This window comes from Malus domestica, chromosome 10, assembly GCF_042453785.1.
Source record: "Malus domestica chromosome 10, GDT2T_hap1".
Lineage (NCBI taxonomy): Eukaryota > Viridiplantae > Streptophyta > Magnoliopsida > Rosales > Rosaceae > Malus > Malus domestica.
In genome coordinates, this window is record NC_091670.1 from 31,448,962 (window position 1) to 31,468,814 (window position 19,853).

A 19,853-nucleotide genomic window follows, 5' to 3' on the forward strand; every position below is an offset into this window, starting at 1 on the left:
AGTTCAGAAAGACTTGCCCTTTAATAAAATATATTTAATGTATTTTAAAGGGAAGCATTTTTACTTTTTAAAGATGTTACCAACAGGGAAGCCCATATGCCTTTGTTTCCATCAAATTGGGGGACTCAACTTCAATTTTCAACTCAAATATTTCAACTAGTACATGGAAACTCATGAATAAAAAGATGATACATAATTACTGGAAGCTGTGTAATAATTTAAAATTTAAAATTTAAATTAAAAAAACTAATATTGCTTGTATAACAACTATCCAGTGGGTAAACTCCTCCGCTTCAAAATTGCTTCAACTCTCAGGGCACATGTTACGCCCAAGTCCGACAACAGCGGGTAAACTCCTCCTTTCGCCCAACTCCGACAACAGCCTGCAGCAGAACCAAGGTTCGCCTGAAAAACACACACGTCACGAAGACATAATAAAGAGAAAACATAACGATAACAAAATTAAGAGGAGAAACAGAAAAGTGCAGCATACACAAGCATCCTACCGAGCAATAAACTAGTCGTCCTCCATAGGCACATCTGGAATGTCAAACCAATCCTCTTCGAAAGGTTTATTGATCACACCAACTGGAGAAGGTATGTGAAGTCAAGGGGCACACTGGATACTTTCTTTGTTATAATTTATTCTCGGAATTCAATGCTGATAAGCAAATCACACGACACTAGCAGCTTATTGTCCATAAAAGGTCGCGTTTTCAGATGCAATACCGAAAAAATTTGACTACTGTGAAACAAATGAAAATTCAAAGCAAAAATGAACGAAGGATATCAATTGACATGAGATCGTCCTCTTTCTCACCACGATTGCGACTGTTATCTAGTTCCCTTCTTATTTCAGGGGTTACCTACAATTGAATCACCGAATACAGATGACATTATTGCCACATAGTTGCAGAAATCAAATGCTTCAAGAGAAATTGCTCCTACCAAATAGTGTTTTTGCGTTTCAAGAAGATTTCTGAGATTATCTTTGTCCTCCTTTTGCAATTCATTTTTATACCTGCAAGGAATTATGCACACCAAAACTATTAAAACTATATCACAATACTACAAATATGCAATCTGTCTCCATCATTAAGGCAAGGAAGAAACTATTAAAAACTTTCCCCACCTTTGCACAAATGTAAGAAGTGACTGGTGCCATATCACAGGCATTACTCTTGTTTCCTCCATAAATCTCATAAAATGTGCAACAAGAGCGTCCAGTACGCGATATGGCAAGGCATACTTTTTATCCAAAAGAAGCTTTATAAAATAACTGCAACAATTCATAAAAACAGCATTGTCAAAACATTGTCGCATACAAGGACCTTCTCCCTTTATAATAACGAGAGTACTTCCAAACTGACCAACCATCAACTATTTAAATTCATTATATTGAATAAATATCACATAAGGAAACTGATTGTGCTTTAACAAATATCTTCTTTCTTTCAAACTTTTATCGGCACAAATCCACCTATCTTGTAACCGCATACTCTAAGAGAAGCTATGTCTATTTCTTTCAAACCATTTTGGAAATACTAACTTCTAAATGGTTTACCTCGTTGTGCCACAGTACTTCATTTCTGCAAGCTTCATTAATGCAACACTGAAAACACATCAAAAGCATGTATCAGAGATCTCCCCAGATGGATTATTAAGAATATTAATGAACAGTATAACTTCCACCAATGGAAACAGAAAATGACAGAATAAGTTGCTAAATACAAGACAAGACAAAAGCAAAACGGAAAAGTTATGGAACCATAGATTCCTAGCTCAAGAAATAAGATATAATCATGAGACCTGTGCATGATAACTTTAATTGGTTTCTCAAATTATTTTTAAACAAAAAGCCCAAAAAAGATTCACAATTCATGGGATAGATACCAAATCTTGATAAGGCAGCTAACACACCTAGAATGAAGTGGAGGAATGGAGACCTTCTGAATAATACTCCCAAAAATAACAGCTTCTCTTAGATTACATGTCCCTGACTGCTCAAGAAGAAACAGAAATGGGGCCACAGGGAGAGTGCATTAGGATTAGAAAAACAGTCATTCCAAAGCCCTAAAAACCTTTTAGATCCATGCATCCCATTAATATAATGAAATTGAGGTGAATATCAGATCTCAAAAACTTAGTTTGGATAAATACGAATGGACTAGCAAAAAAGGTTTACAACATAAACCCATAACTTCAGTATACCAGGAGAATGAAATCAATGAATGAGCTTCCAAAGTAAACAAACAACGCTTAAACTTCAAAATACTGCAACTAGGTGGAGAAGGATGACATGTTTACCTCACACAAGGGAAACAGTATTCCTATAAAAAAGGCAGCAGGCTTGTACAAAGACTTCTTCAAAGATTGATATAGTGCAAAATGCAAGCGCTTATGCTTGCGGATGTCTTCTCTCACCCTTGGGAGCAACACAAGCTTGTAGAAACGTTCTACCTTCTCCTTACCCAAATTGGAAGCAAAAATTCTCGTAGCCTGATACATTGCATTTGGTGACCAATTCTCAGGCTCAGTCAAATATAGGACATCCTCCCATCGTGGCACTGAAGGGATATGTTTGAATGCCTTGGGAATCTTCCCCGCAGTGTACTTATTAAGAAACTTACCAACCCTGCACAAACATCGAAAAATTAAGAAGTCGTCTCCATGGCCTCACATTACTCGAATCACATCTGTACTTTCAAATCTTATGTCCTAATAAGAGAAAAAATAGCTTACTTACCCCTTATACAAATCGATGACAGAGGTATCCAATTTGGGCAAAGGCCTCGCATCTGCAACCGAACAAATCGAATCAACAAATGAAAATATACTAAAGAAAAGACCTTCAGTTTAAGCTAATGAGCAACAAAGTCATATTCCGTAGCTACCTGAGCCGACATTTGAATCTTTCTCTTTGATTCTTGCAACAATGAGGTCAGCCAATGTACGCTGCGGACCGGCATCCTTTGACAAGAATTGCTCCAATATCTTCTCATCATGTTCATCAATCTCATTTAATAGCTTCTCACCATGTTCATCACCCTCCTGAAACTCAAATTAAACATCTTTCGTTCTCAAATCAAATTATTTCCATCCAATCAAAACCTAACAATAATAAAAGTAACAAAACAACAGAATTCAGCATTCATTTTACATTTCGTATGTTTTCCTCATAGATTATCACCATCCAAACAAACTCAAAAAATCCAATAAACAAACAATTAGCAATCAAAACTCACTTCATAACCGTCAAAACGGCTCTGCGTTTCGGAGAATCCACCGAAATCATCGATGTCTTCCTCTTCGCCGTCGGCCTCCTCCTTCCGCGGCTCTTCCGATACATCCAGCAACGAATTGTTCGGGTTTTGGGCGCGGTTCTCCTCGTCCTCAATCTCCCGCTGCTGAGCCAGAGCCTGCTTGAGGATCTTGGAGCTCATTCCGGAAGATATGAGCTTCTCCTCCTGCTGGTGCTGCTTCGACTTGGTCCGCTTCTTGGAGGCGACGGAGCCATTTTCTTCAGCGAGGAACGGCTCCGGATTCTGGTGCCTCTCCCTCTGCCTCTTCTTCCCCATTGATGCTGCTGCAGCTGCAGGCGAAGCTTTTTCTGCTATTGAAACTGGAACGTTTAAACCCCCGCCACCTTGATTTCTGCAGTCTAAAACCCTAACTATCTCTTCGACAAATTGCGGACCAAAAATTAAAAGAAAATAATTGGTGGGCCGACCGATATAGGGCCTAACTGGAAGGTAAGAGAAATACGAATGGCCCACCTAAAAGTAACAAGGTGACAAGGGCCCAACTAGAACCCAAACTGAACCAACATGGCAAAAAGATTAATTTGCCCAAACTGAACCAACATGGCAAAAAGATTAATTTGCTATAGTTATTTTGACATTTCATTTTGTTTTTTGTCAAACGATAGATTTTGTTAGATTAGCCATCAACGGGGTTCAAACTTACATTTTCATGCAAGGGCTCAACTCATTTTCACCACTATGGTAAAGGGTCACTTGCTGACATTCATTTTGTTCATAACTATGCAATTTTCTTTTTTTAGAGTATTCTAAACTATCTTAATTTATAGAATTGAAGATTTAAATTTTTATTTTTATGGATTTAAATAGGGATGACAATTCTAACCGTTAAACCCGATAACCATGGATAACTGCCTGAATGGAATGGATTTGGGTCTGGAAGTTTGGGTATATTCTGGATATGGGGAAAAACCGTTTATATTATTCGGTTATGGTTTTGGATATGATTATAGAGGTCCCCAAACCGTATCCATAACCGAATCCGACCCGATTAGTAAATAATATAATTTATATATATATATATATATATGTGTGTGTGTGTGTGTGTGTGTTTGTGTGTGTGTTTGTATATCATTATTCACCGAACTATTACCTTGAGAATACAAAAATTGCATTTTGTAGGAAAGTAAAGTTTTGATTCAAAATCAATATGAACTCAATGGTTCTTATGTGAGATATCAAAGACAAGCCAACATCATCAGTGTTTTAATTTTTATACTCAACAAGATCCATTCATTAGATCATTTTACACATCAAATGTTTAATGATGATATTAATATCTATTAACTTATAATGTCTTAAATGAACGAATATATTTTTTGTATTGAAGAAGATGAATATACCCGTTAACCGATAGGGAATCCGTTACCCGGTGGGTATGGTTATGGATAATACCCGATGATTAATTTACTGTTATGGATACGGTTAATTTTCATGATTATGATGATGGATATAGCATTTCCGTCCCCAAACCGAACCGTTGACATCCCTAGATTTAAATCGACATGAGGAGGGGAAAAAGCAGCAGAGAAGGAGAAAAGAGGAGAAAACAAAAGAAATGGGAAAGTGGCAACCAACCCTGGCCGGAGCTAGAGTCGGCGACAAAGATTTGGATTAAGATTGAAACCATCACCAACAGGGAGAAGAACTCTCACGGAAGGACAGAAGCTCTCCCACGGAATGAGAGAAAAGTAAAAATGACTTGTTTTGTTTTATTATAGATAAAAACTTTTTTTGTCACGGTGTTTATGATCAAAATCTATTTTAGTCAGTATGTTTCACTTTAGCCAATTTGGTACTGTATTTTACAAGGTTTGCAATCTTGGTCACTTCCATCAACTATTGTTAAAAATACATTAGAATATTGAATTGAAAATACGGATGTATCTATTAAAATGTTACAAAATCATTTAACAATATTAAGAAGTTTTAAAAAGAGAGAATGAGCTTAATGGAAAACACAGTGACCAAAACGTTCTTTAACCCAAAAAGAAAATAATAGCGTCAATTCATATTCAGAAAGAAGCAACATGTAACTTGACCCAAAAGATACATAAAAGTGTACCTTTGTTCCGTATCAATAGGGTATCAAAACAAGCCAATTCTCAAGTCTAAAATCTGCAAGTATCCACAATATTTCAACGCGTGATGAACTGTACATACGATTTTGATCACATCCCCAGAAGCTGTTCTGAATTCTCCACTCTGCAAATTAATTTACTGGCACCTAAACCAACCGGTCTGCCAAACCTGGTAACGTAAATTTCATAAAGAACCGGGCGATTTTTAAGTTCCTTTTTGAATTCATATCACAAAACAAAAGTGGGGGAAACAATTGCGTTGGTGCAGTATGTCCTAGGAAATTAGTCTGTGAAACTTGGGTTGCACAAAAGAAACCATAACTGGTATCATGATATTACCTCATCGACTAAACAACTTTCACCCGGAACCAGAATTCAATCTGAGTTTTTAGAGATAACCTGCAATTTCAGAACCCCTTAATCAGATTCATGGCCATTAAACAGTTCAGTAAAGTAAAAGGATGCTAAGAATATAGAATACAAAATCCATTTTTTTCTTAAAAGGTTATTGGCTAGAACGTAATGAAATCTAAAGTAAAACAGTTGAAAACTAAGACTGATGTGCATGCATATCGTAAACTTACCTCTAGTATTAATGCTTTGGCATGCTCTTCCCACTCGGTAGCCCACCTCCCAGATGAAGCCATTTCCAATGCACCATTCCTGAGAACCTGCAACGAATCACATGCATCTGGAAAACCCTTGAACAGCATCTGTGCAGGTTTATCAGAGACAAACATTATCATAAAGAAATTGCACTAAACAGTAATGCAAAATTTTGAGCTATTAATTGAAGCAATTACGTTAATATTGCACAAGGAGACACCAAACTTATGAGATTTGGTATTCTTTTTTACCACCACTGATACAGAAAACTGTACTGGAGGCCAAAGAATAGAACATTTTCTGAACTACAAGTTACATGAATTGCAGATGAGGTTTTTTCAGGCATGACTAATTGATCCAAAAAATAAGAACATTCATATACCTAAGAGTGGAAATCTATGTAAGTATTAACTGTTACAATCATTTTTAAGCAGCAGTCAAAAGACTCAAAACATCCAGAAAGAGAAACAAGAAGCTGGCCAGCTTACCAAAAGTTCATCAGCTAGCTCTGAAGACGATGAAAAGAGAAGGCCATTTTTCTCAACTTGCACTAGTTCCTTGATGCTTTGAACCAAAATTATCATAACCAAGGACATCAGATTTTAATGTACAGCATCCCCAAATGTCATATAGCGTGTGATACAAGTAAGGTTCCTATCACATAAAGAAAGTAAATAATAAAAACAAGAGTTTACCATGAGTAGGAAACAGCACAAACTGGCAGTCCACAACCAAACATGTCCACGACCTACTGCCAAAAAATGTACAATAAGGTAAAGTGGAAAGCAGTTCTAGAAAATTTATACTGCTGCAAATCTTATCTAGTGCAGCATTCAGTTTATCCCTTACCTTCATGGGAAGATCCAACCCTGATGAGGACGTGTGCAAGCATACACCAAGATCTGCTGATCCTGCAAATGTAAATATATAACACTGAATACTTTCCAAAGAGAATATAATGTACAACAAACAATGGGGACAAAGCACAAACAATTGAAAATAAATGACCTACCAAGAAGCAATGGATAGTCCTCAGCAGACAACCACATAGTACGAAATGCCACGCGTTTGAGGTGTAATCGGCTAATTTTGTCTTCATATTTTTGTTTTTCAGGCCCTTTACCTACATGTATTAAATCAATGTGCAAGTGCATATAAGAGAACCCACTCTGTTTCCAACAGATACACAAAGCTAAAAGGAACTTGACACCCTCGAACAAAAAAGCAGTTATACTCACCAGTAATGACAAATAACAGCCTAGGGTACAAGTATTGCTTCCCACTATGGATTTCCTTCCAAATAACCTCTTCTTTAGTAGAATCATCTTCATTTAAAATTGCAGCAACACGCCTATCATACATGACAGCTGCTTCCAAGAGAATTTCAAAATCTTCATCAGGAGTCCTGTAAAGCACCATTCAAATCCAAAGAATTCTATCGTAAGACAATAATAAAGAAGACAAATAAAAATTGAAAATCAAATGTTTGTAAACATGGGGTTTGTCTTTCATGTTACACTAAAAGTATTCCACTGAATATTAGCTCACCAGCTTGTACTGCTAACTATGAGTGCCGGCCTGTTTGGCTTTGAAGTAACGTCAGTACCAACGAAAGTGGTAAACAAAGTCTCATTCATGTCTGTATTCTCTTCCCCTGTTTCTGTTAAACATATGTTTAGATATTGAAAGAAATTACTAAGTGATGAAGGGCAGTTGAGATGTAAATTATAGATTTACAGAAACAGATTATATATTACCAGTGCTGGTGCAATCTTGAACACCAAGAGGCTGCCTTAGAATTTTATCCAATCTGCAGAACAACTGTGATAACTCACACGTTATACGAAATTATCCAAAACAAAAGAACTGTCCAAACAAGCTCAGTGTTAGCATTCAAACACCTTATGTTTTTCTTCGAGTGAAGCTGGTTGGAAAAACTCAGGAGGCTGATCATATAGAACTGTGGCTCTATTATATTGCAAAATAAGAGGAGGCAAGTAAATATATAATACTTGGTAATGAATTTTTTTGAAGTATAATGAAATAAATTTTGAATACTGAGCTAACCCTCTTACTTAATCCCCCAATTTTGAGCCAATTCATGTTGCATTGCCCTCGTTACACATAGGGAACCATCTGCCATCTTCCCAAAATGCCTCTCAAACCTAATCAGGCAAGAAAAACTCAATCTACTGCACCACCAAGAATATGCCCTCAAAGAAAAGTTTAAAAATTCAATAGATACCAACGGTATATTGCCACAAATTGACTACTTCTTCCAAGAGACAATGCCAGTAAAGTATATCCAAAATTATGCCAGTCAACAATAAAGGCAGATTTCCTAAACCAGCTTGCCCATTTTACAGCCACTAAGGTCGGAACAGAAGGTGGATTCTGCACAAGCAAAATGAATCATAGGATTTAGAGAAAGGGAAGTTTACACTCAGTTCATTTACTCTAATTACAGAATTAAGGAAATAACAAAAACTTTTAGCCTCAAAATTTTGAAACTTGTAGGCAACTAATTAATCAAATTCGAAAACTTGTCAAGGAAAAACAATTAAACACTGTCTTGTTTATAAAGCTTCTGCAACTTCCCAACTGGAGCAGTGCAAGCTGACCTGAACCAGAAATACATCGGGAGCGGGTATCTTAACGCAAAGAAACCACAGGAGCATTAAAAATTGAGTCACTGCCTTGATCAATAGCACGAAGGGTTTAAGTATACTGGGAAGGCCACGCGAAAATGTCGGCCACTGCTGCTGCAAACCAGAATCACAAAAGCTTTAACCTTGTGGACGACCAAAGGAATTCGATTCTAAGATCCCATGGCAAAAATAAAAAATACATGTAAACAATGAAAACCATTTCGTGTATGTGAATGGACTGATGCTCCAGCACAGCAGAATGGGGTTCGGAACCTGTCGAAACATTCCAACTCAATACCGAATCAGCACTATAAAGTCACATTTAGATTAAAATTTGCTCAACACTGCACCTAATTCTACCATCAAAGCAAAAGATGTACCTCCATATGCAACAATATCTACCTCCAGAGACGCCTGAAACGCACGTTCAATAGAAAACATCACGAAAGGGTCCAAATTTCTCATGGAAAAATGAGCAATTCCGATTTCAAATTACATTTCAAAAGCAAAAAAACAAATTTAAGAATTGGGTTGTTGCTAAATCAGCTGTAGTAGTTCAGACAGGCGACGGTTACCTGCCGGGCAAGCGAAAGAGCATGATACTGCATACGGGGGCTCCGCCCAATGTCGCCCAGCACCACCACGCAAGCCCTCCCCCTCTTCCTTCCTGCAATCAGAAACTCAAAACTCCTCGTAAAATCTGAGCATAACTGCAAAGATACGAGCTTTCAGAAAAAAGAAAGAAAAAGCTTGCCTTTGCCAGCCATGATTCTCTGTACGTTTTGGACTCTGATCTCCAACTGAGAGTGCAGACTTGCAGTTGAAGTCTCGGAGAAGATGAAGGAAGGGGAGAGAGAGAGAGAGTGTGTTGGGATGTCAAAGTGGGCCGCCGGAGTAGGCTTGGAAGACCCAATACAATAAAATGGGCCTACACTCGTCTTTCAGTCGTTTGTTGTGGACCAAAAAGATTCACACTCATCCGAGTTGCCTCTGACTTGCGTCACCAACCATCCGCAAGCCGCGAGCCTTCGCCATTGTTAGGGTTCTGAATTTGCGTGCTTTGATCAGGGCCGTTGATCTTCCAAGGTATTTTCTTCACATCTTATATTTTCCGTATGATTTTATATAATCTTGATATCTTTTGCATTTTTTTGTTGAATTGATATGATGTATGCTGTTAATTGGGGTGCAAAATTGTACAGTTGGGAATTGGAGTTCTCTCAGCTGCTATATAATGTTTAAAAGTTTGCTGAACTATGTTGATCAAGAAATGGATGCGGTATTGGTGTTAAATTTCACTGCGTCTCGGGTTGAAACTCTCCCCTCGCTTTAATGTAGATTAGAGTAGTAACATCGATTGTAATCGAAAAAGAAAAGAAAAATTCAAAACACTTGGTGTAGATGAACACTAGTCTCTTTTGGCTTGTTCAATTTAACTCTAAACAAGTTCATTACTGTCATTGACTTTTTTTATGGGCCAATTTGATTTGTTTATTTCTTGTGTGTTTGTTGATGAATGGTGTTGAACAGCATGGTAATCTGGGGAGGGCCCGTCCCCAGTGATTGCATTGGGTTTTTTGAAAGCTTTTCACGTACATTTCCGGACTTTACACTGATCTGTGGTGCTTTCTCCTCTGCGCAAACATCGGAAAGCAGACTTTATTGTTATCCACAAGAGGTTGAGAAGATTTAACAGAACCAACGATGCAAACCGCTTCATATCTTCATCTGTTCTCTTATATTTCTGACAGGTATCTAGTTTTATAAATGTTCACTTCTCATGGTTTTTTTTTCTTTCTGTGTTCATGTTTTTTGAATTTTGATTACTGTTTTGAAACATATATCAGAAGAAGCCTTTTAAAACCAGTAGGGTGGATTAAATCACAAACCCCATATTCAAATCATCTTGATAGGAGAGTTCCGATTACTGTAAGACCTCAGTCGTGTAAGTTTCTCTTGCTGAAGCAACAAACCAGATTGTTTGCAGTTCCCAACACAGATGATGGCCATCCTTCTGCCTCTGTGTTAGAAGATTCAAACACAAATCATGCACCCAGTCCGGAAGTGGAGACGGTGTTGCACAAATGGTCACCTCCCACGTATTTGTGGAGGGGGTTTTCAGCTCTTATCCTGACAGGACAGGTTATTTTGAGAACCTTGAAGGGCAAAGTGCACTGGGGAAATACACTTCAGCAATTAAAGAGAGTTGGACCTGGTTCCGTCGGGGTCTGTCTCTTGACTTCAGCATTTGTTGGCATGGCTTTTACTATCCAATTCGTTAGGGAATTTTCTAGATTAGGGTTAAGCAGAGCTGTTGGTGGGGTTTTAGCCCTGGCTTTCTCAAGGGAGTTGAGTCCTGTAATTACATCAATCGTGGTTGCTGGGCGTATTGGAAGTTCATTTGCAGCAGAGTTGGGAACAATGCAGGTTTCTGAGCAAACCGACACACTGAGAGTTCTCGGGGCAGACCCAGTTGATTATCTTGTGACTCCAAGAGTGATTGCTACTTGTATTGCTCTACCGTTTCTGACTCTAATGTGTTTCACAGTAGGGATGGCATCCAGCGCCCTCCTTTCCGATGGCATTTATGGTGTTAGCATCAACATTATTCTGGATTCAGCTTGCAGAGCTCTCAAGCCATGGGATATAATTAGTGCAATGATCAAGTCACAGGTTTTTGGTCCGATCATATCGATTGTGAGTTGTGCCTGGGGAGTTACCACTATGGGAGGAGCCAAGGGAGTTGGGGAGTCAACAACTTCGGCTGTGGTTATATCTCTTGTTGGGATCTTTATCGCAGATTTTGTACTCTCTTGTTGTTTCTTCCAAGGAGTTGGCGATTCATTGAAGAGGCTATGAGCGGTTGTTGATAAGCTAACGGAGAGTCTGAAGCGTGAAACGAATCAAAGTATCTATACTTGGCTGCGTGACGTTTTCATACAATGGCCGGTCAGCCTGTAGTACTCAATGGTTATTGAGGGCATTATTTACAGAGTAATATACATTGTTTTTCTCCCTCCATCATTCGTTATTGCCGAATTCATTGAGGAGAGCAGTTTTTGGAGTAATTTTGCATTAAGAATCATACAGATGACCTCGAAGCATCTCATTGCAAAACAAGCGGGCTCGGCGTTGATGGTCTTGATGTAGGGTTTTGTACATCTCCTTTCACTGTTAATGCATGTAGTGCGACAACTATTATTCCGTGTCACTTTACCACTTCTTTTTCGTGCCAAATTGCTACTTAAATTTGTTTTTCCATAAAAGAACTAATTGATAAATCAGGCGGTGAACATCATCGTCACTCAAGGTTGGTGAGCAAAAATATTTGCATTCAAACAATGGGGGTTAGATTTTGAAAGGCCATAAAATGCTATATTAAATCTCCAACATTGTTTTGATAAAAATTAGAAGAATCAACAATGAGGGTTTTGAAAACTATTCCCCTAAACTTGAATGGCGTCTAGGGATAAATCGACACAAAAACAAGTTCAGGTGGTAATGTCACACAATTATTGGTTGCGTGATTATTTTTAACGAAAATTTCAATAATCTGGACATTAGGTGGCATATAACGATCAATATGTATTTCGGTTTGATAGAAAGAATATACAGGGAAAGGCAGCAGCAGTAGCCATGGAAATATTATCTCAACATCCAGTAATCAGTTTCGTTACAGAAAATGCAGAAATATTAGGGAATCCAAGAACAAAGGCAGGCTGTGGAACGGATCACATCAACTCTCAACGTGTATAGATTTCTCCACCGCTATTCATTGCATGTTTTCTATAACCTGGGGTGATGGCGAGGGCGAGGAACGTCCCAGTCAGTCACAATGTGATTGCGGGTGATCTCTTTGAGCGAACGGCATCCACTTAATGCCATGGTTAGCTCAAACTCTTCGCGCAGCATTTGCAGTACCTTTTTAATGCCTGCCTCTCCTTCAGCAGCCAAAGAGAACACCACAGGGCGCCCAATCTGCGGGAGAAGCGAGTCTCAGTATGTTTTGATAGACAGTATAACGAAGAACATAAATAAAACCCTGGCTGAATGAACGGATTTTGTTTTACTAGAGTAATGGCGATAAAGCCAGCATATTTCGGAAGGTTGCATCAGAGAAACGGAGTTAATCTTTTCGTGGAGGGCATGGGTGAGTAAAATATGGATAGAATAAGTGCTTTGATATGAAAAAATCGCTATCAAAACTCTACTTACAAATATGCCAGAGGCACCCAATGCTAATGCTTTGAAGACATCTGTTCCACGACGAACACCACCATCCAAGAAAACAGGAATGCGTCCTTGTGCAGCTTTAACAACCTAGTTATCAAGACAGCGGCGCCATATCAAAACATAATGAAAAACTACGATCATGTAATTGCGTGTTTACTTAAACACATCTGAGGAGATGCAGCCCAAACAGCTAAAATCAAGCTTTTGTACCTCTTCTAGGGCCATGATAGTCGAGGGGACGTAATCAAGTTGGCGAGCTCCATGGTTGGACACAATAATACCAGCTGCTCCGGCTTGTACTGCAATCCTTGCTGCATGATATGAGCGTAGAAGAGTTATACAAGCATTACAAACCTATCAGAATTGTGGAGAGAAAAGGGGTTGAAATATATACCATCTTCAGCAGTGAGAACACCTTTCACCAGGATAGGCAGTGAAGTGATTGTCTGAAGCCACTGCACATCCTGTCCAAATAGAAAAACCGATCATTAGATGTGCATCAACTTCTTATTCAAACAAAGGCATACATGTCGAGAAAACATCGCTTCCTCACAAACGTCCAGCTGAATATTCCCAGCCAAAACACCTTCATTCTTTTATACTTTTCATCAAAAGATGGAAGAACCTAGATTTGTACTTTTCGATTCCTTCCATTGAATAGTCTATAGATATATAACACATTTCTTGACATTCCGTCCTTTTCTTTTGTTGTACACATTTTAAACTCGGTGTAGATGGCTGAATAACTTATGAACACCAAGTTGTAAAATTTGCACATATTATAAGCCTTGCTTAGAAGTTCATGTATCTCTAACTTCCGTCTTCTCTGACATACCTTCCAGCTAAGAGAACGATCAATTTGACCAGCAACATATGAAGCAAGTCCAGAGTCAGCAGCCTGCAAGACCCCAACACAGCAAATTATTAAACATAAAATACATTATTCTTAAAATTAGGACAGCACAGTTTCTACTCACTTTGTCCATCTTTCCGAGGTCCAAACCCTCAAAGTTCTTCAGTGTCAAAAACGGAGGCAAAGTAAATCTGCAGGATACCAAATAAGAGGTATTAACAATAGTGAATTTTTCCACATGCTAAGCTTACATCAAATGCCGAACTGAATTAATCTTATTGAACCGTTAAAAATAAAAATACAAACACACGCACATATACAAATCTACACCAAATTTATTTATCTTACTAGGTTGATATGAATGTTTTCAGCAAGTGATATTGCTACAACAGATATTGTCATGAAGCGGACCTGTTCTTGATGTCAGCTTCTCTGCGACCAAGCCTTGGGGTATCAACTGTAAGAGCAATAGCCTTGAACCCAGCCCTTTCGGCTCTTCTGACCAGCTGAGCAACCACATGCCTGTCCTTGTAGACCTGATAATAATGACCAGAAAAACATGGAACGCGTAAGGCAAGGAAACAATTACACAAAAGTCATATCTCAAGACCAGGGACAATTAGGTACCGTAACTAATGAACAGAAATGGAATTAGTATTTTAAGCTTACATAGAGCTGGAAGAAACGGATTCCAGGTCCAGTTGAAGCAACCTCTTCAACACTTGAAGTAGCCCATGAAGACAAAGTCTGAAACAATCGACACGGGGTAGATGTAAAGAACACAGACAGAACTTGCAATATAACAGCAAACCACCATGTAAAAATCCATAAATAAAATGCGAGAACCCATGGGCTTAAGATCTTTATTAGTGTAACGATAGCTATTGAAAGACGATGAAGGTCAACAACGTACCATGATTGTTCCAGCTGCTGATGCTGCCCTCGCAGTAGCATATTCACCTGCAAGAATTCGCATATCATCATCAGATGGACCACACCATGGCTTCTTTAAAGAGTATCAGGTATGACACTGGATGCCATTTTACAATGGATCAAGCAGACGTCTGTGTGCCCCTTGTACAATATTCTCATTGTTCTCAAACAAATTTACACAGATTAAAATTGTTCTCAAGCTCAGCAGCACACTGGATGGTGACTAACCTTGTTGAAAGTATTTTAACCATGCGACCTCGGGGTGACTTACTAATCAATAGGTAGTAAATTGCTTGCAACACAGTAAATAAAGATATCAAGGTAACTCTTATGTTGTCAACAGCTTACATGGGGTAAAGATGATATTAGTACACATGATACAGTACAATTCAAACGCAATATCCAAATATCAGCGCGAGAGCACCAGTTGCGCTATGTTTTCCCCAAATGAAAAAAAAACTACTGAAGCTTAATAAGGTGAAACAATAGCATACCTTCAGGATGAGCCATTTTCTGAAAGGCTGTTGGGGCAATCATGATTGGCATTGAGATCTTGAAGCCCAAAACAGTGGTGGTCATGTCTATGTGGCTCACATCTATGAGAATACGGGGTCGAAACCTATGTTTGATGACAATATGTTTGTTTCATGAGAATCCCAAAACTGATATTTTCTTTATACAGAAAAAAAGACACATATTATCGAGTACTACAGCATTTTAGTTTTTACTGGGTATCTCCGGATAAAGATTGAATTCTTACAGAATTCTGGAGAAAGCATTTCTGTTTTCAGCAAGAGTCCACTGGTCCTCTGCTCCTGATGCGTAGTAGTCATAGGCCATCTTTGGCAACTTCTCCTTCGCGATGGCCTCATACTCGCTGACGTTGGTTATCTCCATTTTAGAAGTTGCCTGTAAACGCTTCCCTGAAAAACATGTATTTAACATCAACATCAACATCAAGCCAATGAGATCATATTCTGCGTACGCACACAACTTTCTCTTCCATTTTTCTCTTTTTCCAGGAAGTTAGAAACAAGAAAGTGTTCAAATATCAGAAGAAGTAAAGAACACAGATTTGCGTCAAGAAACAGTGCTTGCGCGCGCGCACACACAGACGACACTTAACTGAATCAAAACCACTGATCATAAGTACTCAGGGTGGCAATAAAAGATAGATTATGACCCCATGTCAACTACAAATGTGGAGAAGTAAATCCTTTTGATATTCAATATGATCATGCATTAATGATCAAAATGATTACTAGTAGTAGTATCGCTTGTAAAAAAAAGACTGAATTCACTACAACATACGACGTCTCGAATCTCCTTAGTGTAGCTTAGAGTAGTATTATTGCTTGTAACAAAAAAATAATAATTAACCCATTTCACTGGTAAGGAAAATACAACCGGCCACGGTTAGTTGGTCACTTTAATTGGTTCCAAAAGCAAAAATAAATAAAAAAAAGCCCTTACAAAGTGAGATGCAAAAACCCACTTGAAAAAATGCCCCAAGTTACAATCTTTTTTTTTTTTTTTTTTGGCAACAAGTTACAGTCTTTCCAAGCAGTTTGACAGTACTAGTAAAAGAAAGAACACAGAATTGAAGGGAAATGAAAGAGCAGAGGACCGAGAGGAAGCCGACCTGAAGTTTGAGTCCAAGACTATGCAACAAAGTGCATGAAGAGGAAGCAGTGCAAAATAGATATAGAAGAGATAACACAGAGAGATTATAAGTATGGGGTGACATGCAGACAAACTGGGTGGGGCTCATGTATTCTTTCCATAATTTCATGAGAGAGAGAGAGAGAGAGAGAGAGAGAGAGAGAGAGAGAGAGGGAATGGATGAGCATTTGGAGGTGGGAATTGGAAACCAAATCGGATGAGGGGAAGAGAGAGGGTCTCATCCACAAATCCCTTGTGTGTTTCACAGTTTTCCTCCTGCATTATTATTTTCTGAACCCCAAAAAATGAGATTTGGGATAATAAAGATTTGTCATTTTAATTAAAAAATAGAAATATTAAGGACACGGGTCAAATTTCCCTCCTTTTATCCTTCTTCAGTGTTGTCATGCTTGATGTTAGATGTCTACTTCCAGCCAAATATGATTCGTGAGTCTTTCAAAATCCTGATTGACTATCCGATCCTTCAAAATTTTAATTTGATTACACATGTTTATCTATCAATGTCTTATATAATTTTTATCATTGAAAAGTAAAAATCGAAAAATATTTTGCATACTATTGTAAACACGAAATTTTCTGCTACAAATGAAACAAGAATACGTGTACAAAGTAATAATTTGTATTAATGAGAGTTTAGGGTCACAAACTCTGCTACAAAGTTTTGATTCTCTGATTCGATCTTCGGGGTTGTAGAACGTATGTGTAGAGCTGTTGACCCGAGGGAACAAGGAAAGTGCATGTTCAATGTTTTCATGAAAAGTAAAATCGAGGGAACACAGTTACCATGGCGTGCGGTATGGTGATTGGAACTAAGGATGAAAGTTGTTCTTTAGCTCAAGGGCAAACAAACCGAAATTTTCCTGCAATTTCGGTGTTTTGGAGGGGTGGAGGAGAAGGGTTTGTAGCCCCATGTTTTACAACATGCCATTATCGGATAACGTATGCACATACCAAGAAGATAAAGTCATGTATTGTATACTAGTATAAGAAAAGTCGGGATTGCTTCTATAACCGGATCGGAGTGGATATCTAATGACGTTCGAGGTATGTTGAAGGCAGAATTGTTTCTAGAATTAGATTATATTGTTTCTTGAATTAGATTAGATTGGATATCTGATGACATTCGAGGTATGTTGAAGAAAGACATGATTGTTTCTAGAATTAGATTGAATTGGATAATTGATAAAATTCAAGGTATTGAAGGGATCATATGAAAGAATTTTATTCCCTTTTAATCCTATCATTTTAGGGGTTGGAGGGATAATTTTCCTTAACGAGTAGTACACTTTCAAAGTTTGCGACTCCTTCAACATACGTTAAATATAGTCAACTGTCCAATCTCACGAATACCAAATAAGTCTTTAATTTGTGTTTTATATAATAGATTATAAATTGTAATGCAAGTAAGGATGGGCAATGGTTATGGCGGGGGGTAACCGCGGTTATTTACCCATAATTATTTATATTCATATCCGCATAACCGTTTACTCGTTAGGTAATTGCATAAAGGGTTATCCTCATACCCATAATTTGACCAAAAAAAAATCCTCATACCCATAACTGTTTATAAACGGTTATTCATACTCATAACCGTGTACCCATTTACCCATTTACCCATTTAACCATAACCATTTACCCGTTTAACCATTTATTCTTTTTTTACCCATTTACCCTTTTTTCACCCATCTACTTGTTTTTTTTAGCAACTTGAAAATTACCAAAGAAAAATTTGTCATAATTTTCGTTTTCTGACAATTAAACACCGTTATAGGTACATTTTAGCATGCGTTTCTCTATTGTAATAATTTAAGTCCTTATACAATCCCAATAATTGAAATAAAATTTACGAACAATATTTTTCTGCTACACCCTAGCAAATCTTTAATTATAATCCATATGATTACAAAGTAAAGCTTCTAAAAACAAAAAGTAGTCATTATCTTGAATACTAGATTATTCAAAGCTACAAAATAACATCAATTAACCTTGTCAGTTGTAACTTTATGGTAAAGTTAAAGAAACTAAAAGCTTCTTTCTTAACTTGAACATAACCAAATTCCAAAATACAGAATATCAATTGATTCACAATCTTCCACATTTTTTAAATATTCCACAAGCACTTTTTGTCCATCGACATTTTCTCCTCCAAATAATCAAAACCAACAAAAATTCATCTTAGGTTCTTTCAATTCCAATTTTATGGCAGCAAAAAATTGACGTTAATTCTAATTTGACTTTTCATTTACGGTTTTTAATTTTATTTTATTTTACATATATTAAATTAAATAGGTAAATGGATACAATAACCATGGGTAATACCCATAACTGATGGATACCCATTATAACCGCGGGTAATACCCATAACCGTCCATTTAAATTTCATGGATAAATAGTTATACCCATAACCGTGTATTCGTCTAAACGGTTATCCATAATCGTAACCGTGAACTTTAAATGAGCGGGTAACCGCGGTTACTCAAACCCATGGGTATTTTGCCCATCCCTAAATGCAAGTGTCAGATACCTTTAATTTGTAATTATATATAAAGTCAATAGTCGAAATAATTTAAATAATCATGTGTTTTTTGGACAAAAAACGATATAGTGATATTTCATTGATCATCACAAGCAAATACAGAGGTGCTAATTGGCTACATTATTTTAATAACCAAGAAATTAAATTCGCATAAATAAACATTAGAGTTCTACTTTCCTAAGGTCTAATTATGAGGAATTGTGAGGATCGAATATATATTAGCCACAAGATTCTATTAGTTTAGATTTAAGTTAGAAAAACTGCTACTTACTATTACGGTCCAGTGGTATCTCTTCACTTGTAAGTTAGAGGTCATATGTTCGATTCTCGCCTTAGACAAATTTCAATCACATTATTGCTAACCCATTGTGAGACTTACCATTACCCATGAACCTTTAGAAAAATGGAACTTTAACGAAAATCACCCGGTACTGTTCACTTTAACGAAAAATCACATTTTTACACTAAAAAGTCAATCATGGTACTATTCACTTTACCCTTTATTTTGTCATTATCATTAAAACTCAAAGTTTTCAAGCCTTTTTCATTAGTTTTCCTTTAGAAAAACTCATTTTATTTATTAAGTTGTCGAATATTTTAAGTATTTAATCTAAACTAATACAACCATATGGCTAGGTCTTCAAAATTAGGACCTTAGGAGTGCAGGACTGTAAACAAGTGTAAACCCCTAAAAAGTAAAAAGCTAACGAATAACTAGGGGTGGAAAAATTTCCCAAAAATTCCAAACCAAACCGAAAAAATACCGATTCCAAACCGAAAATGTCCCAAACCGATTTTCCCAAAATTTTCGGTATGCTATCCCGAAAAAATACCGAAATTTCGGTATGGGAATCGGGATTGTCTTTCCAATATTTCGGTATTCCCATACTGAACCGAAATATATATTTTTAATTATTTTATATATATATACACACACAGATAATAATATATATAAATCAT

General features: G+C 37.4%; 4 protein-coding genes across 14 annotated transcripts; 1 reads left to right on the forward strand and 3 right to left on the reverse strand.

Moving 5' to 3' along the window:
• Positions 1–101: 101 nt before the first annotated feature.
• LOC103445746 (bystin) lies at positions 102–3,684 on the reverse strand. The gene is made up of 11 exons (XM_008384769.4): positions 3,246–3,684; positions 2,895–3,051; positions 2,747–2,798; positions 2,308–2,635; positions 1,921–2,000; positions 1,565–1,612; positions 1,133–1,279; positions 949–1,021; positions 791–866; positions 507–597; positions 102–405 (listed from the first exon to the last, which is right to left on the reverse strand). Exons 1-10 carry the CDS (start codon positions 3,576–3,578, stop codon positions 518–520), a joined length of 1,374 nt encoding a protein of 457 aa, XP_008382991.1. The 5' UTR covers positions 3,579–3,684; the 3' UTR covers positions 102–405; positions 507–517.
• Positions 3,685–5,284: 1,600 nt separating this feature from the next.
• LOC103445749 (UDP-glycosyltransferase TURAN-like) lies at positions 5,285–9,541 on the reverse strand. 5 transcript variants are annotated; one of them, XR_530804.4, is made up of 18 exons: positions 9,410–9,541; positions 9,231–9,322; positions 9,036–9,069; positions 8,873–8,928; positions 8,629–8,769; positions 8,253–8,401; positions 8,083–8,172; positions 7,909–7,975; positions 7,765–7,828; positions 7,556–7,667; positions 7,246–7,412; positions 7,020–7,130; positions 6,857–6,918; positions 6,703–6,758; positions 6,496–6,571; positions 5,986–6,114; positions 5,741–5,800; positions 5,285–5,570 (listed from the first exon to the last, which is right to left on the reverse strand). XR_530804.4 is itself a non-coding variant. In XM_008384778.4 (18 exons), exons 1-17 carry the CDS (start codon positions 9,420–9,422, stop codon positions 5,777–5,779), a joined length of 1,434 nt encoding a protein of 477 aa, XP_008383000.1. In that variant the 5' UTR covers positions 9,423–9,541; the 3' UTR covers positions 5,285–5,570; positions 5,741–5,776. The 5 variants fall into 5 exon arrangements, 2 of the variants coding, with proteins under 2 accessions (XP_008383000.1, XP_008382999.1); XM_008384778.4 differs by having other exon boundaries at positions 6,703–6,755; positions 7,556–7,661; XM_008384777.4 differs by having other exon boundaries at positions 6,703–6,755.
• A 65-nt stretch (positions 9,542–9,606) lies between these two features.
• LOC103445747 (protein TRIGALACTOSYLDIACYLGLYCEROL 1, chloroplastic-like) lies at positions 9,607–11,892 on the forward strand. 7 transcript variants are annotated; one of them, XM_029110004.2, is made up of 4 exons: positions 9,616–9,741; positions 9,858–9,964; positions 10,186–10,406; positions 10,503–11,892. In XM_029110004.2, the coding sequence occupies exons 3-4, from the start codon at positions 10,360–10,362 to the stop codon at positions 11,512–11,514; spliced, it is 1,059 nt and encodes a 352-aa protein (XP_028965837.1). In that variant the 5' UTR covers positions 9,616–9,741; positions 9,858–9,964; positions 10,186–10,359; the 3' UTR covers positions 11,515–11,892. The 7 variants fall into 7 exon arrangements, with proteins under 7 accessions (XP_008382994.1, XP_070663270.1, XP_028965837.1 ...); XM_029110005.2 differs by having other exon boundaries at positions 9,858–9,934; XM_008384772.4 differs by lacking the exon at positions 9,858–9,964 and having other exon boundaries at positions 9,607–9,741.
• Positions 11,893–12,220: 328 nt separating this feature from the next.
• On the reverse strand, positions 12,221–16,629 carry LOC103445750 (glycolate oxidase-like). The gene is made up of 12 exons (XM_008384779.4): positions 16,317–16,629; positions 15,435–15,597; positions 15,169–15,293; positions 14,655–14,701; positions 14,411–14,488; positions 14,153–14,277; positions 13,866–13,932; positions 13,724–13,786; positions 13,283–13,352; positions 13,099–13,199; positions 12,871–12,975; positions 12,221–12,633 (listed from the first exon to the last, which is right to left on the reverse strand). Exons 2-12 carry the CDS (start codon positions 15,569–15,571, stop codon positions 12,442–12,444), a joined length of 1,110 nt encoding a protein of 369 aa, XP_008383001.1. The 5' UTR covers positions 15,572–15,597; positions 16,317–16,629; the 3' UTR covers positions 12,221–12,441.
• Between the last annotated feature and the right edge of the window lie 3,224 nt (positions 16,630–19,853).

Excerpts from the sequence above, each read along its gene's own strand:
- LOC103445746 (XM_008384769.4), bottom strand. The coding sequence starts at position 3,578 with ATGGGGAAGAAGAGGCAGAGGGAGAGGCACCAGAATCCGGAGCCGTTC. Across the intron at positions 2,001-2,307 it reads TACTGTTTCCCTTGTGTGAG|TCAGGGACATGTAATCTAAG; the intron begins GTAAACATGTCA and ends CTTCTTGAGCAG. Across the intron at positions 598-790 it reads GGACGATCTCATGTCAATTG|CTTCTCCAGTTGGTGTGATC; the intron begins ATATCCTTCGTT and ends GACTTCACATAC.
- LOC103445749 (XM_008384777.4), bottom strand. Across the intron at positions 8,929-9,035 it reads AGATATTGTTGCATATGGAG|GTTCCGAACCCCATTCTGCT; the intron begins GTACATCTTTTG and ends ATGTTTCGACAG. Across the intron at positions 6,572-6,702 it reads TGTGCTGTTTCCTACTCATG|CATCAAGGAACTAGTGCAAG; the intron begins GTAAACTCTTGT and ends TTTGGTTCAAAG.
- LOC103445747 (XM_008384772.4), top strand. The coding sequence starts at position 10,360 with ATGCAAACCGCTTCATATCTTCATCTGTTCTCTTATATTTCTGACAG. Across the intron at positions 10,407-10,502 it reads TTCTCTTATATTTCTGACAG|AAGAAGCCTTTTAAAACCAG; the intron begins GTATCTAGTTTT and ends AACATATATCAG.
- LOC103445750 (XM_008384779.4), bottom strand. The coding sequence starts at position 15,571 with ATGGAGATAACCAACGTCAGCGAGTATGAGGCCATCGCGAAGGAGAAG. Across the intron at positions 14,278-14,410 it reads TCCGTTTCTTCCAGCTCTAT|GTCTACAAGGACAGGCATGT; the intron begins GTAAGCTTAAAA and ends CATTATTATCAG. Across the intron at positions 13,787-13,865 it reads ACCTCGGAAAGATGGACAAA|GCTGCTGACTCTGGACTTGC; the intron begins GTGAGTAGAAAC and ends GGGGTCTTGCAG.